The sequence below is a fragment of the Electrona antarctica genome (assembly GCF_951216825.1).
Source record: "Electrona antarctica genome assembly, chromosome: 20".
Lineage (NCBI taxonomy): Eukaryota > Metazoa > Chordata > Actinopteri > Myctophiformes > Myctophidae > Electrona > Electrona antarctica.
In genome coordinates, this window is record NC_136801.1 from 20826196 (window position 1) to 20842044 (window position 15849).

Sequence of the window (15849 nt, forward strand, 5' to 3'; positions counted from 1 at the left end):
ATATAAAAATAAAAAAACATTATTCATGCCATGTTTTTAATTTGACTAGCAAATCCAATATGATTATGCAAATTTAAAATAAAAATCCAATATGCCTATGTATTTATTAGGCCCTATACATGTTTTATTATTATTATTATTAAAGGAGCACTTCACCCGATTTCAACCACATAAAAAGAGAGTATGCGTGTGACATCATCATCATCATCATACCCAGAAGTTATGCGGGAACGCCTACTGAGTGGCAAAAAACTACTTTCTGGCCTTGGCACTTGGCAGCCCATACAAAATACAAATACAACAGAAAAGTCCTATCTGATTGCATTACATTTACTTTACTTTTATTGTATTGGTCCTTACTACTAAAGCTCATTATAGAGGCCTGCACATGCATAAAGTGACAAGTGGAAAAGTAGGTGGCAAAGTGAGTTTAACGTTGTTTAATGCAATCAGATATGACTTTTCTGTTTGGATGTATCTGTTAATATGTCCTGCTTGCTGCTACCACTCATGGACACCTCAACACATAATGATACGGGGACAGGAATCGAACCATTGACTTTCGGACTCTAGCCATTGAGCTATGGCCACCCTATTGATGTCATCATCATACCCAGACGTTATGTGGGAACACCTAGTAGTGGCCAAAAACTACTTTCTGGCTAAGTGGTTAAGGCAGCCTGCAAAACACATACAGACTTACAGAGCCCAAAAATCCTTGTATCCAGCAGCCCAACCCAGTAGTCATTTGGAGTGGTAGTTGGGGCAAACGCACTCGGACAGTGCTGAGTCGGCTCAAGCAAACTTCGCAACGTTCGGCACGGCAACTCACTCGCTTTAGCTCGCTCGCTGGTGCCTCTCAGAGCTCAAGTTCGCTCATTAATTTTGATGTTCGATGGCTATCACACTGAACAGTATTGTCATGCGTATGGAGGAGTTATGCACATCTACAGTCAGTAACGTTTCTGGCCATTCAGCAACTCTATATTAGGCGTGATGATGATGAGAACACATGGTGTGTTTTCAAAGAGGGAGAGTGGTCAGTCCTTTTATCAAGATGGTAAAACATGGCCAAGTAAAACATTTTGAGTATTTGAGATGGAATGAGTGTGTGATTGGATGAGTGAATCATGTGAATGAGAACGTGATGCTGAGGCGACCCAATGAATGGCCGCGGGCAACTCGGGGCAACTGCACTTGCTGCAGTTTCCTGACTGAACTTGCTCTGTGCACGTCTGTGACAGGCACGATGTTCATTTTTGCCTTGCGTGTTCCTCACAGCAGGAAACCTGTCACATGTTCAACAATGGATGTATTAAAAGCTCTGATCTTTTAAATGCCTAACCTTGCGTTCGGTAGTAATGGTCCTGAAATAAAGGTAAAGATATTTAATAAAACGAAAATAATATTGTTTTAAAACTATTTTAAAGCAGTTACTTAATTATCTACTTACTTGTTCATACAACAGCATTGATACACAGAAATGGGTAAACTTGTATTCATTTATTTCACGAACCTGGTGGGAAAGTAATGTTCACATGAAATTGAACGTGCTTTTTCTTCAAGGCTCATAGATGATACAAAATATGCATTATTTTAACAGTGGTGATAGAAAGTGGAATCACATACAATGCCGCCACACACACACACACACACACACACACACACACGTCAATACAGCGAAAGAAACGACAAGCAGCACCTGCGTACGAAAGATGTGTCAATCTGTTCCACCTGACTGACAAGTGGCTTTATTTCAATCTCTTTTGCAAAAGCACATGATTGGTGATGTATATAGTTGTCCCTGAATGTATGAGCAGGAGCCTCTGTAATCAAAAGAACCCAATGAAGTTGCCATCACTCTCTCAGGTCCTCACCTGAGAGGATGATCCCCCTAACATCTGACGCTCAGAATATAGTGTAACACAGTGGTTTTCAACATTTTTCATATCAAGGTCCATTATTTATTCGACATTTGAGCCACGGACCACCATTAATTGAGATCTAGCCTCTCAGACCCAAGACAGAATATTTGGTTGTCGACGTTCGATAACATTTGTCCACACAATTCCACTCTGTATTTATGTGGTACCAGAGGAGAGACAACGTTGATCAAAATAGCAATTCTTCTACATTCTCTAATTGTGTAGACATCTTGTAAATGAAGTAAACAGATGTTTAACAATAATTTAACTCTTGAGAGTGTAAAATTAAACCAAATGGTCCATCTGGTTTCATTTGGTTATAAACTCTCAATCATTTCTTCTTCTTCTTCTTCTTCTTCTTCTTCTTCTTATTATTATTATTATTATTATTATTACCACCTGATGCTCAGAATATAGCCTAACTAACCCAATGCTTAAATTATCCTCGTTGCCCGTTGAAAACAACAGGTTATCAAGATGAATATATATATATTTATTTAATTTCATTTTATTTTCGACTGTATTATCTGTAAATATAATTGTTCCCCTCCTAGTATTGATGGTATTGTAATGTATATGTCTTGATGAATTGAATACACAAGAGCACAATGGAAACAAGCCTTTTTGTGTTATCCTTTTAGCATTATGGTATAAAACCGTACCTTGCAAACTGCTAATAAAGTATTCATTCAATCAATCAATCAATTCTGACTGATTATAAATTAGGCTTTACACGCACAACACTACACAGTAGGTCCATCAAGAGATTGTAGAACCTTTTTTTGTTATTATCTCCTTGTGGAAATGTGCCTCCAATCCTACACGCAGTGTAGTCGCCACGGTGCGGAACCTGGCTGGGTTCCATATTGTTATAGTGCCTTCAAGAGCGGAGGTTTCTTTCCTTTCCACGGACCCCCATAACTGTGACAGTATTACAATTGGAACCAAATTGGTTCCAATTAGGGATGTCCCGATCACGTTTTTTTGCTCCCGATCCGATTCCGATCATTTGATTTTGAGACATACCGAGACCAATCTTTCCCGATCCGATCTTTATATTTTTATATAACACTTATGCCATATCACAATAGCAAATACCCTAATCTATGTCACTCTAGTCTAGTCTGTTGTGTTGCCTTTCAATTATTGAACGGCAAAATGTGACTATACTTTTATTAGAATGACTGTCATTGTGTTTTTTTTTCTTTCTATGAATCTATGAAAATTATCATTTGTTTGGTATTGTTGTTCCAATTGCAATACTCTCAAAGTTATGCACTAACTCAAGAGTTACAGACAAGCAAGTGTGCAATTGGTTCCTCAGAGGTATGTACTATCTCAGAGTTACAGACCAGTAAACTGTCCATTTGGTTCCCAAGTATCAGTCATGTGGGCTCCGCCGGAACCCCTGCTGTGAAAACCACTCGTTCACGAGTACATGCTCCAGTAGATGGTGTTGAAGAGCAGGTAAGAGAGCGGGAAGGCCAGGCGTGAGTAGGAGTCAATCATGGAGCTGTTGCTCAGGATCCGGTCCACGTTCTCCCGCATGGACCGCTGCCTGCGGAGGCGCGTCCCCTCTCCCTCGGCCGGCGTCGTCCGGCCCAGGCCGGTGTCCGAGGTCTGCGTCGGCCGCCTGTTGTGCATGGCGGGGTCCGCCGCCGTCGCCGTGTTGTTCAGGGTCGGCGAGACCATCCGAGGAAAGGGCGTGAGCTCCATGTCGTCGTCGTGGAAGCAGCCGTCGAAGGCCATGGCCTGGCTGGCGTTGTAGGAGCTCGGGAGCTATAGTGGGGGGTGGGAAATAAAACGGAGGAATTCAATCACTGGTTCTCTCTAGTCTAAGGCCCCGGTTCCACCAAAAGAACTTTGGTTCTGGAACTGGTTTCATTCTAGATTCTTGGAACCTTGGTGCTTTTACGGAACCGGCGGCCTTTTTTGAGCGGTGCCTCCGCTCCATTGCGCAGCTATGTGTGTCCCTCCTACCTACCCTATGTATGCGTGTCCCTGTGTCTGTCCGAGCACGGAAAGCTGCAACACGGTAACTCTGTAATTTCTCGACCATTTGGACGCGGGAAGGCTCGCCAAAACAGGGGCGGCCCCCTGGGCGCGTTCCTGGGGATCTGGATGTTCCATAGTCGCACCGCTCAGTTCACACAGGTGTGATTTTTGTTCTTGTTGTTCCAGTTCCAAACCAACTTTTAGGGTTCTGAACCAATTCTTTTTCAGTGGAAACACTGGTTCCAATATTTGGCGGGAAAAAAATAACTGAACCGGTTCAAAAGGGGACCAAGAGGGGTCCTTGCAGGGGTTCTAGGGGGTCCCCAGCAAAATGTGATTTTTATAGCATCAAAATCTGTTGAAACTCTTCAACCCGTTATACAGTGGCCATTTGAAAATAGCCAGTCTAGCTCACAACACGTCACACGCACCACAACGAGTTGTGAGCTTGTAGATCCAGTATTTTCAAACCATCCTGACGGGCCAAATACACATTAATTTGGGGTGGTCTTGATGCCCATAATTTACTCAAGGCCTCATGGGCGAGGGGGACACTGGAAACTTATGGATAAAGTTATTCTTTCTGTTCCAGTTTCAAGTGTATACATTACTTTACAGTATGTTTATTTTGTATGTTCTACATTTGGCCAGTAGAGGGCAGTGCATATTAATCTTTCCCCCACACAATAGTTGTTGGACTTGGGATCGTTTTGCCCTGCTGTGCAGCAGTAGTAGGATACAGACCTTCCCTCTCTTCATCTTCCTCATCTTCCTCAAATATATTGCTCATTTTATATTCAATAAACATATATTCCATCCATTCATGAGTTGTCTCCTGACTGAACTGCTATTTTTGAGAAATTGTGAAAATGTGGCGCAAATCTTTGAATATATATTCTTTCACAGCAAACGGTTTTTAACTCAAATCTTTGCTTCTCGGGGGGTCCCTGGAATAAATTCAGATGGGGGTCACCGGCAGCCAATTTACATATCATTTTGGGGCTGCTTGACATGAAAACGTTTGAGCTGAGCACCACTGATTATAAAATCATAGGGGTTTTCAGAAAACTGTCACGATTTAGAACAGTGGTTCCGAAAGTGGGGTCCGGGGACCCCCAGGGGTCCTCGAGGGAGTTCCAGGGGGTCCCCAACTAAATGATAGTTACGAACCAAATGGACCCTTATGGGTCTGTATTAACTCTGAGAGTATACAAATGGAACCAAATGGACCATTTCACTAACATTAATTTTACAATATAAATTGGGGTAGAAATGCCATTAAATGGGGGGTCCGTAGACTAATGCATATCAAACTGGGGGTCCTTGAAATCAAACAGGTTGAGAATCACTGCTAGAGCCCTAAAAATCTTCTCTTATGGGGGTCCCTGGCATACCTTTTCAAATGGAGGTCCGTGGGCTAATTAGTGTCAAGTTGGGGGTCCTTGACATGAAAAAGTTTGGGAACCAGTGTTGTAGACCAGTGGTTCCCAAAGTGGGGTCCGGGGACCCCCAGGGGTCCTTGAGGGAGCTCCAGGGGGTCCCCAGCTAAATGATAGTAACTCAAGAGTGTATAGTCCATTTGGTTCCATTTGTACACTGTCAGAGTAACATTGATTTTACAGAAATGCCATTAAATGAGGGTCCAGACTGATGCATGTCAGAATGGGGGTCCTTGAAATTAGAATGGTTGAGAATAACTGCTAGATCGTAAAAATCTTCTCTTGTGGGGGTCCCTGGCCAAGCTTTTCTAATGGGGGTCCGCGGGCTACTTAGTGTCAATATGCGCATGCTTAAAGTGAATGGCACATCGAGTGGCAAAGTGAGTGAAAGTGAATTTAATGTTGTTTAAAGTCATTTAATGCAATCAATGACTTTTCTGTTTGTATGTATGAGCTGTCAAGGCCAGAAAGTAGTTTTTTGCCACTCAGTAGGCATTCACGCATAACCTCCGGGTATGATGATGAAGTCACGCGCATAGGGGGTCCTTGACATGAAAAAGTTTGGGAAGCAGTGTTTGTAGACGGCAGTACAAACCTTCCCTCTCTTCATCTTCCTCATCTCCTCCACGGTGGTGCAGTAGTTGACGGCAGCGTACTCTATGACAGACAGGAAGACGAACAGGAAGCTCGTCCACAGGTAGATGTCCACCGCTTTCACATAGGACACCTGAGGAAACACGCACGCACGCACGCACGCACGCACGCACGCACGCACGCACGCACGCACATTGATGAAGACCACGTACTTAACCCAGCGATTAGTTTAATAATAATCTATTGAACAATTATTCTTTTCCAAATATTGTTACTATAATATCATTAAAAATCTTTGTGTTTTGCCTGCGGGCCTACAGGTTGAGAACCAGTGGAAATAGAACACATGTCAGGCAGTGCATGTGCAAGCACAATACACAATACACACAATACACACACACACACACACACACACACACACACACACACACACACACACACACACACACACACACACACACACACACACACACACACACACACACACACACACACACACACACACACACACACACACACACACACACACACACACACACACACACACACACACACACACACACTTCACCTGGGGCATGGAAGAGGACACTCCAGTGATGATGGTTGACATGGTCAGTACCGTGGTTATACCTGTAGGGGGCAGCAATGGACACAGACGGTTTAGTTCTACAGGTGTGACTGTGAAAAGCTCACAGATGAAAACCTACAAGTTTGTAAATCGGCTATTTTCTTCTTTTTTTTTGGGGGGGGGGGGGGGGGGGGGGGGGGGCATTTTTAGAAATGTTTTGACTTTTTTGTGTGAAACTAAATGAAGTTTCATTCCAAATACTATGACTAAACTAAAATCGAAATTTGCTGCAAAAACAACACTGAAGGACACCCAGGATGGGGACGGGGGGACATGGGGACATGGGGACATCAAGGAAGCTTTGAGAAGGAAGTGGTCACGTGACTGGGCTGCGCCATGACACTTTCATGGGAGCCAAACTACCCGGAAGTTTGGCTGAATGCACTGGAGTCAAATCAATGAGAGCTCAGTGACCAGCTCATGAACAAACATTATTTATGAATGACTGAGACCTTTTGTAAAGTAATCACTTCTGGAAAATAACAGAAGACATGTAACACATTATTGTCTGCTGTGTTGCTTTTCGATGTGTACACTGTGTAATTTTTATAGAGGTATGATATCTAAAGAGCACAAAGTACCTTTCTTAACGTATACCAAGTATCGCGAGACTTCCCACCGTTTCCTGTCTGGCAGCCAAATCTCGCGATACTTCGGAGCCAGAAACGATACCTGCTGCTGTTTAGATCCTCAGATAAAATTATATACTGTGCACTCTGTGCACATCGAAAAGTAAGTGATTAGAAAACAACCTGTGATATGTCTTCTTTTATATTCCTGAACCGATTACATGACAAAGGTCTCAATTGTTCTTAAATAATGTTTGTTATGAGCTGGTCCAGCTGGCTCCATTCACTGCCATGTATTCATTGAACTTCCGGTGTGAGTTTGGCTCCCATGAAAGTGTCCATGAAAGTGTCATGGCGCAGCCCAGTCACGTGACCACTTCTCTTCCTTCTCAAAGCTTCCTTGGGGGACATGGGGACGGGGGTTACCCAGAGAGACGCGCGCAGGGACGGCCCTCCTGTCGATCCAGAAGGACACCCAGGACAGCACCACCATCAGCATGGTGGGGAAGTAGGTCTGCAGCATGAAGAAGAAGATGTGTCTGCGCAGGATGAAGTTGATGTACAGCCTGTTGTACCAGCCTGGGGGGGGGGGGGGGGGGTGGGAGGGAGGTGGGGAGGGAGAGGGGGGAGGGGGGAGGGGGGGAGGGAGGGAGAGAGAGGGGGAGAGAGAGAGGGGGAGGGGGGGAGAGTGAGGTGGGGAGGGAGAGAGAGGAGGGGGGAGGGAGGGAGAGAGGGGGGGAGAGAGAGAGGGGGAGGGGAGAGGGGGGAGAGAGAGAGGGGGGAGGGGGAGAGGGGAGGGGGGGAAGGGGGGGAGGGAGGGAGTGAGAGGGGGGAGGGGGAGAGAGAGGGGGGAGAGAGAGGGGGGAGGGAGAGACAGGCGGGGGGAGGGGGAGAGAGAGGGGGAGGGGATAGGGAGAGAGAGAGGGGGGAGGGAGGGAGAGAGAGGGGGGGGAGAGAAAGAGAGAGAGAGATCTTAGAGAGACAAAGTGCACAAAAAAGTCGCCCCCAGAGGCCCTTGAGGGGGTTCCAGCAAAACGTGTTAATAATATGGCATCAAAATACGTTTTATCATTTTAAACCTACCAGTAGGTTTATACTAACCTGACTCCGCCAGATGGGGCAGCAGAGAGTACACTGGGTTCCCCCCTCCTAACCCAGTGTACTCTCTGCTGCCCCATCATGGCAGAGTCAGGTTAGGTTTATACATCGTCAACTTGGAAATAGGCAATCTACAAGCGTGTGAGCTTGTTAAAAAATAGTATGACATGCCCAAAAGAGGGACGCTAGATTGAAAGTGGCTACTTAAATGTTTCTATGAGTAGCCTAGCCAGGCCCAGTGTGACGGGGGCCCCCTAGACTGGACCATCTAGCCCCCTCAGGAAAGACTGCCACTTAAAAAAAAAAACCTTCTGGTACTTTTTAATTTTGGTGTCAAGCCTTCCTCAACGTGTTAAGAAAGTGGTCAGTGGTGTTGTGTGTATGTGTCACTCACTCACTCACTCACTCACTCACTCACTCACTCACTCACTCACTCACTCACTCACTCACTCACTCACAGACAGACAGACAGACAGACAGACAGACAGACAGACAGACAGACAGACAGACAGACAGACAGACAGACAGACAGACAGACAGACAGACAGACAGACAGACAGACAGACAGACAGACAGACAGACAGACAGACAGACAGACAGACAGACAGACAGACAGACAGACAGACAGACAGACAGACAGACAGACAGACAGACAGACAGACAGACAGACAGACAGACAGACACACACACACACACACACACACACACACACACACACACACACACACACACACACACACACACACACACACACACACACACACACACACACACACACACACACACACACACACACACACACACACACACACACACACACACACACACACACACACACACACACACACACACACACACACACACACACACACACACACACACACACACACACACACACACACACACACACACACACACACACACACACACACACACACACACACACACACACACACACACACACACACACACACACACACACACACACACACACACACACACACACACACACACACACACACACACACACACACACACACACACACACACACACACACACACACACACACACACACACACACACACACACACACACACACACACACACACACACACACACACACACACACACACACACACACACACACACACACACACACACACACACACACACACACACACACACACACACACACACACACACACACACACACACACCAGTGCTGCTGTAGAAAGCCAGGCCATTGGAAGGGTGGAACTCTTCAATAAAGAACTGAGACAGAACAATCTCGTCCGTCCTCAGGGAGTCGTTCCCATTCTTCCAGTACAGCATCAGGTCATTCTCATTATACGCATCTGACAGAGAGAGAGAGAGAGAGAGAGAGAGAGAGAGAGAGAGAGAGAGAGTTAATAGTTCAGGCATGATACACTCTTGAGGCTAACATGCACACACACAGACAGTGTGTGAAACAGACAGTGCCAAATTAATCCTTGGTTCTGATTGGCTGGCTGGTAATCTTCTCCATATAATGAGCTTATTATCAGTCACAGTAGTGCATAGGTATAAACATGGTATCATTAACATCATTAATCATCATTAATAAACAGAATTTTTGAAGCAATGTTTTTAAATGGTTACACATTTCTTCTCCTTTATGCTTTCCTTCTCAGGACAGTGTGTGCGTGCGTGCGTGCGTGCGTGCGTGTGTGCGTGTGTGTGTGACTGTGTGTGTGTGTGTGTGTGTGTGTGTGTGTGTGTGTGTGTGTGTGTGTGTGTGTGTGTGTCATCCAGGCCTGGCCTGAATTGTGAAGTAAACAATTCTGAATTGTTTACTTATGTCATATTAACTGTACGGAAATATGTAATTATTTCCCCCCCAAAGATACAGTATATCACCAGATATACTATAAAACTTGAGAGAATATTTGTTTACAATATGATAGATTGCAAATAACTTTTATACTTTAACCACTTCCATCCCTATTCTGGCTGGGGGGGGGGGGGGGCATGCCATTGACCAAAAAGAGATGATCTTTTGGGTGAAAAGATCAGCTCTATTCAGAGGCACGGGCACGTCTGGACCTGCGTCAAGGCACCTCATGGTGGAAAGTAACTAACTAAGTACTTTTACTTAAGTACTGTACTTAAGTACAATTTTGAGGTATTTGTACTTTACTTCAGTATTCCCAATTTCCAGTACTTTTACTTCTACTCCACTACATCTCGGAGCCAAAATTTGTACTTTTACTTCACTACAATTATTTGAAAACTTTAGTTACTTTGGTGATTTAAAATTTGATTAGAAAACATACATTAACCACTTCAATCCTATACATTTCGGCCATTTGAAAATAGCCGATCTGAAGCTTGTAGATCGGCTATTTTCAATAGATTTTCTACACATTTTGAACTTGTGAAATGGGACATTCTGCAATATGAATACTTTTACTTTTAGTACTTTAAGTACATTTTGATGCCGATACTTTTACTAAAGTACATTTTCCACCACTGCAAGGCACCCCATGGTGGTGCCACGGCACGCAGACTCCTGCACACTGCTGCGTTTCACATTAGTATCAATACTTCAATGTAGAACCTACTCCGTTACAAGTAGAAGTCCAGAATTCAAAATGTACTTGAGTGAAACTACAAAAGTATTGGCATCAAAATGTAGGCTACTTAAAGTGCCAAAAGTAGAAAGTACTCACTATGCAGAATTTGCATTTCAGGTTTTCAAATGTATACAAATATAATATTTTCAGATGGCCGAAATGTATATAAGGTTGAAGTGTTTAATGTATGTTTTGTAATATCAAAGTAACTAAAGTTTTTAAATAAATGTAGTAATGAGTAAAGGTCATTACACACTGGCGAATTAGCGACGCGAATTATTCGTGCGAATAATTCGCCTTTTTTTAAAACCAATTGAAGTCAATGCAAGCTTCCACATCAGTGGCGAATGTGCTTATGTGCGAAAATGCGACCGTTTTCGCTCTTTATTTGTTCGCTCCGGTGTTCGCTCCGGTGTCGAATTTTTAATTTGCGTCGCTAATTCGCCAGTGTGTAATGACCTTAATGAGTAAAAGAACAATATTTGCCCCTGAGATGTAGTGGAGTAGAAGTAAAAGTATTGGAAATTGGAAATACTCAAGTAAAGTACAATTGCCTCAAAATTGTACTTAAGCACAGTACTTAAGTAAATGTACTTGAGGAGTGTACAGCAACCTGTGCGACACATTATGGTGTGCACGCGTGGTGCGAGTCCCTTGTCTATGTGTCTCCGGTATGTGTGTGTGTGCGTGTGTGCGTGCGTGCATGCGTGCGTGCGTGCATGCGTGCGTGCGTGCGTGCGTGCACATCTTACAGCTCTCCAGTTCCAGGGAGCAGTTCTGTGTGTCCAGTGGGAAGCTGCTGAAGTCCATTGAACAGAGGGCCGTCACAGTGATCCTATACAGGAGCACAATGCACCCGCTTCAGTATGATCACACACACACACACACACACACACACACACACACACACACACACACACACACACACACACACACACACACACACACACACACACACACACACACACACACACACACACACACGCACACACACAGTCACACACACACACACACACACACACACACACACACACACAGTCCATCCGCGTTCAGTGACCTACATGGCAGACATTTAGCGTTTCCCAGGAAACACTTTTTACTGCTGCCATTTGTTTTCCGCTTGTCCCTTCTCTCTCTCTCTCTCTCTCTCTTTCTCTCTCTCTCTCTCTCTCTCTCTCTCTCTCTCTCTCTCTCTCTCTCTCTCTCTGGTCTGTCTATGTCTTCTAAATAGCTCTAGATTAATATCTTCTTTTAAATGACAGTGCTCTTTTTCATCATGTTAACTTATGTCTCATGTAATCTCATCATTACAGTATATATCCTGTCATCTCATATTCGTTGCTGACGGGAGGAAAGCACCTAACTCAATGTTTTATTTTTTCTTTGTTTTTTTCATAAATCAATGCTGAACACCCTTTACGTGTGTTGGTAAAAAATATATTTTACCAATGAAAAGTATTAAAAAGCGCTTTGGAGAAGAACAAAAAAACATTCCATTGGACCCTGAAACTGTGCTAAAGCAGCTAATCCACCACCTCTCTTCCTCTCATGCAAGTAATTGACAATATATAAAGTCACAATAACTTCGATGAGGCACCCAGTAATGCATTGTTTTAAAAATACAATTTATTTTGTTTCCTGAAAATTGTATATTTTTCCATTTCCAGAAAAATGTATACATCGAACCATGATAATCAAAGCATTACACTTGTTTACATTAATGAATTGCATTTATAGCGCTTTTCCAAGTGCTCAAAGCGCTTTACAATGGTTCATTCAGTCATACATTGGGAGGTGAAGCGGCGAACAGTCGACGCCAGCGTCCTCACTTCCCACATTCACACACCAATGGTGGCGAGCGCACACTGACCAACTCATTGGAGGCAATGTAGGGTTCAGTGTCTTGCCCATGGACACTTCGACATGTGGACAGGAGGAGCCGGGATTCGAACCGCCGACCCACGGGTCATTGGACCCCCTGCTCTACCTCCTGAGCCACAGCCGCCCAATTACAACAGGGTCCACCATTTTCAATTCATCAGACTATATGGTATATGTAAGGGTTGAGGATAATTCCGCGGTCACAAGCGCGGAAGTGCCGACTAGATGTAACTCCTAAGTTCGAAAGGAGTGAAGTCTTGTCTATAGGCTGCCGAATAGATGGGGTTCCGGGTTTTGAGGTGGAAGCTTAAGCTTAAGTTTAAAGTTAGATTTATCTTCTTGAAGTATCTCTTAAGGAATCTTAAATCCGTCAGAGGATAATTGCTGGCAAGTAGCCTTATAAAAGGAGGGAGTGACGTAACGACTAGGTAGTCGTGACGTCAACCCTGACAGTACCCCCCCCTCGAGGGACGCGTCCTTGCGTGACCATAGGGCTAGTACGTCTGGCGTTGTCAAAGTCGTCGAGTAAGGAGCGTGGAACCTCACGACGGGGCAGCCAGAGATCACCTGGAGGAGCACCATCGGGCTTATGCAAAAGGTCCACAAGATATTCTAGCGAACCGCGTTTACAGTTAAATCCGTCAGAGGATAATTGCTGGCAAGTAGCCTTATAAAAGGAGGGAGTGACATAACGACTAGGTAGTCGTGACGTCAACCCGGACAGTATACCTGACGCTGTAGAGGATGTTGCCGTCGGGGTAGACGCGGAGCATGATGTTCTCCATGGTGGTGTCGTGGATGAAGGAGCGCTTGGAGTGGACGAAGAAGACGTCGGGCACCCAGATCTTCTTCACCAGGCGCGCGTCGAACGTCCGGCTCTGGTTGGTGCGCGACGGGAACGCCAGCCGCTCGTCCTTCCAGTAGTGACGCAGGTACAGGGTCATGGTGAAGTCCTGGGGGGGGGGGGGGGGGTTGTTTGATTGATTGATTGTTTTTTCACAGTATGCAGAATTGGTACATTTCAAACGAAAGCACAAGCCAATACAAAGCCAATACAAAAATACAATACACAAGACATACTGTTTGAGCCAACAGACAGAGTATGTTGTCTCTATCGGGTGGAAACCTCATTATGTCCAAAAACGTTACTTTTCAGGATTCAAATTCAAAAGCCTCAAACGTGGCAGATCTGCAGTCCCAAATGCGTTGCTTCGCACCACGTTTGTAGCGTGTGGATCTGCTACGACGTACAGTAGCTTTTATGTGACGCTGTAGTTTGTAGTATGATCAAGTAGGGCGTTCATTTACGAGAAAACCCAACGGGCTATATCTTGCGCCACCCCTTAACCCTTATCCCTAAACAATCTACAAGCTCACAATGTAGATCGGCTAGTTGAACTATTTTAAAATGTTTTTCAAAGTAGTAAAAAATGACAAATAGGTTTAGGGATAAGGGATAAGGGAGATGGAGCCCAACAAGTTTAAATTATGGAGATAAGAGGTTTCCTTTCCGACAGTGAGTATTTCTACATTGCAGTGTTGATACTTTTACTTAACCCATTTTGACCTGGGAACGATTTTACAAATGTCTTCTAAACAGTTTTCTTAAAAACCCATGTTTCTATGTCAGTGGTTCTCAAACATGTTCATGTCAAGGACCCCCAGAAATGTATGTATTTGGCTGCCGACCCCCATCTGAAAACATGTTGTTCCAGGGACGCCCCAAGAAGCAAAGATTTGAGTTAAAAACGTTCGCTCTGAAAGAATATATTTTCAAAGATTTGCGCCACATTTTCACGATTTTTCTAAAATAGCAGACCTACAAGCTTGAGCTACTGTTTGAGCTTGTAGATCTGCTATTTTTCAATAGCTAAAGTATTACATAATGCTTAAAACACCAAAGGGGGTTCCCGGGTTAAGTAATCTGAGTGCTTTTTCCACCACTGATGCTCCGCCATGTGGTCATTTGTTATGATTGACCAGGCCTCCTCTCATCCTCACTGATAGAGAGCAGGCTGGTTGGGCCTCTTCCCAGCTGGCAAATTCCCAGCTGGTACTGTACATCAAAGCATAACTTATTGCGTGCGTGCGTGCGTGCGTGCGTCCGCGCGCACGCACGCACGCACGCACGCACGCACGCACGCACGCACGCACGCACGCACGCACGCACGCACGCAGACACACACACACACGTACCATGTTGACTTCAGAGATGCTGTCAATGCTCTCCACCTGCACATCGATGCCTACAGGGATGGCTGCACCTGAACACGGGATTCACAAAACATCATGTTTTAGTGTCTACTCTACTGTCTATAAGCACACACAATGGAGTTGATATGACGCGCACTGCTCTACCACACAGGAAAAAAATAACAGACTAAACTAAACTGTTATTTTTCAGGATTCAAATTCAAAAATGAAAGCAGCAGATCTACAAGCTCTGCTACCTTTGATACTTTTGTGTGACGCTTTAGTATGATCAAGTAGGGCATGGGTTTTCAACAGGTGGTCCGTGGACCACTGGTGGTCAGTGGAGGTATTGCATGTGGTCCCTGACCATGCATTTAGTAAGGATTTGTTGATTTGTTTTAAATGTTGACCTGGTGACCTATGATGAGTCCATCTATGTAGTCATTTAGCCTACTGACAAGTTGGAGTTCAAGAAATTCAACAGAAAAAGGGAGTTAGAATCTCAAGAAGGGGAAGCACCAGATTGTCTGGTTGAGTCATTATTATTAGGACATTTTTCCAGTAGTAGTCAACGGTTGAGAAACAGTGGGATGTATACCCATGGGATGCATAGCAAGTGTTAACTTACAAAAAAGCACTAATCTTAACCCATATCCCCACCCAACACAACAGTGGTCCCCGGGTTGATTCTAAGTCAGGGTGGTGGTCCCTGGTTCACAATCAGTTGAAAACTCCTGAAGTAGGGCGTTAATATACGAGAAAGATATGGAGATATTGAGGTTCCTTTCCAACAGCGACGAAGTACAGTTAAATAGAAATGATGTGGAATACAGTGTCAGAGTAAATGTGAACAGTATGAGCAATGTTGGATGTTTGTGATGACGAAACATATTGCACATACAGTATGGTATTGT

At 44.5% G+C, this 15849-nt stretch overlaps 1 protein-coding gene across 1 annotated transcript in view; it reads right to left on the reverse strand.

The window, feature by feature from the left end:
- Window positions 1-1526: 1526 nt before the first annotated feature.
- The window catches only part of LOC306913046 (gamma-aminobutyric acid receptor subunit rho-3-like), a 49214-nt gene continuing 34891 nt past the window's right edge, over window positions 1527-15849 (reverse strand). The window contains exons 3-10 of the mRNA XM_079489555.1: window positions 14939-15006; window positions 13472-13695; window positions 11614-11696; window positions 9467-9604; window positions 7577-7729; window positions 6522-6583; window positions 5955-6086; window positions 1527-3704 (exon numbers count right to left, since the gene is read on the reverse strand). Of these exons, the coding sequence (XP_079345681.1) occupies window positions 3354-3704; window positions 5955-6086; window positions 6522-6583; window positions 7577-7729; window positions 9467-9604; window positions 11614-11696; window positions 13472-13695; window positions 14939-15006 (1211 nt within the window). The 3' untranslated portion in view covers window positions 1527-3353. The remainder of the gene's footprint in view (window positions 3705-5954; window positions 6087-6521; window positions 6584-7576; window positions 7730-9466; window positions 9605-11613; window positions 11697-13471; window positions 13696-14938; window positions 15007-15849) is intronic.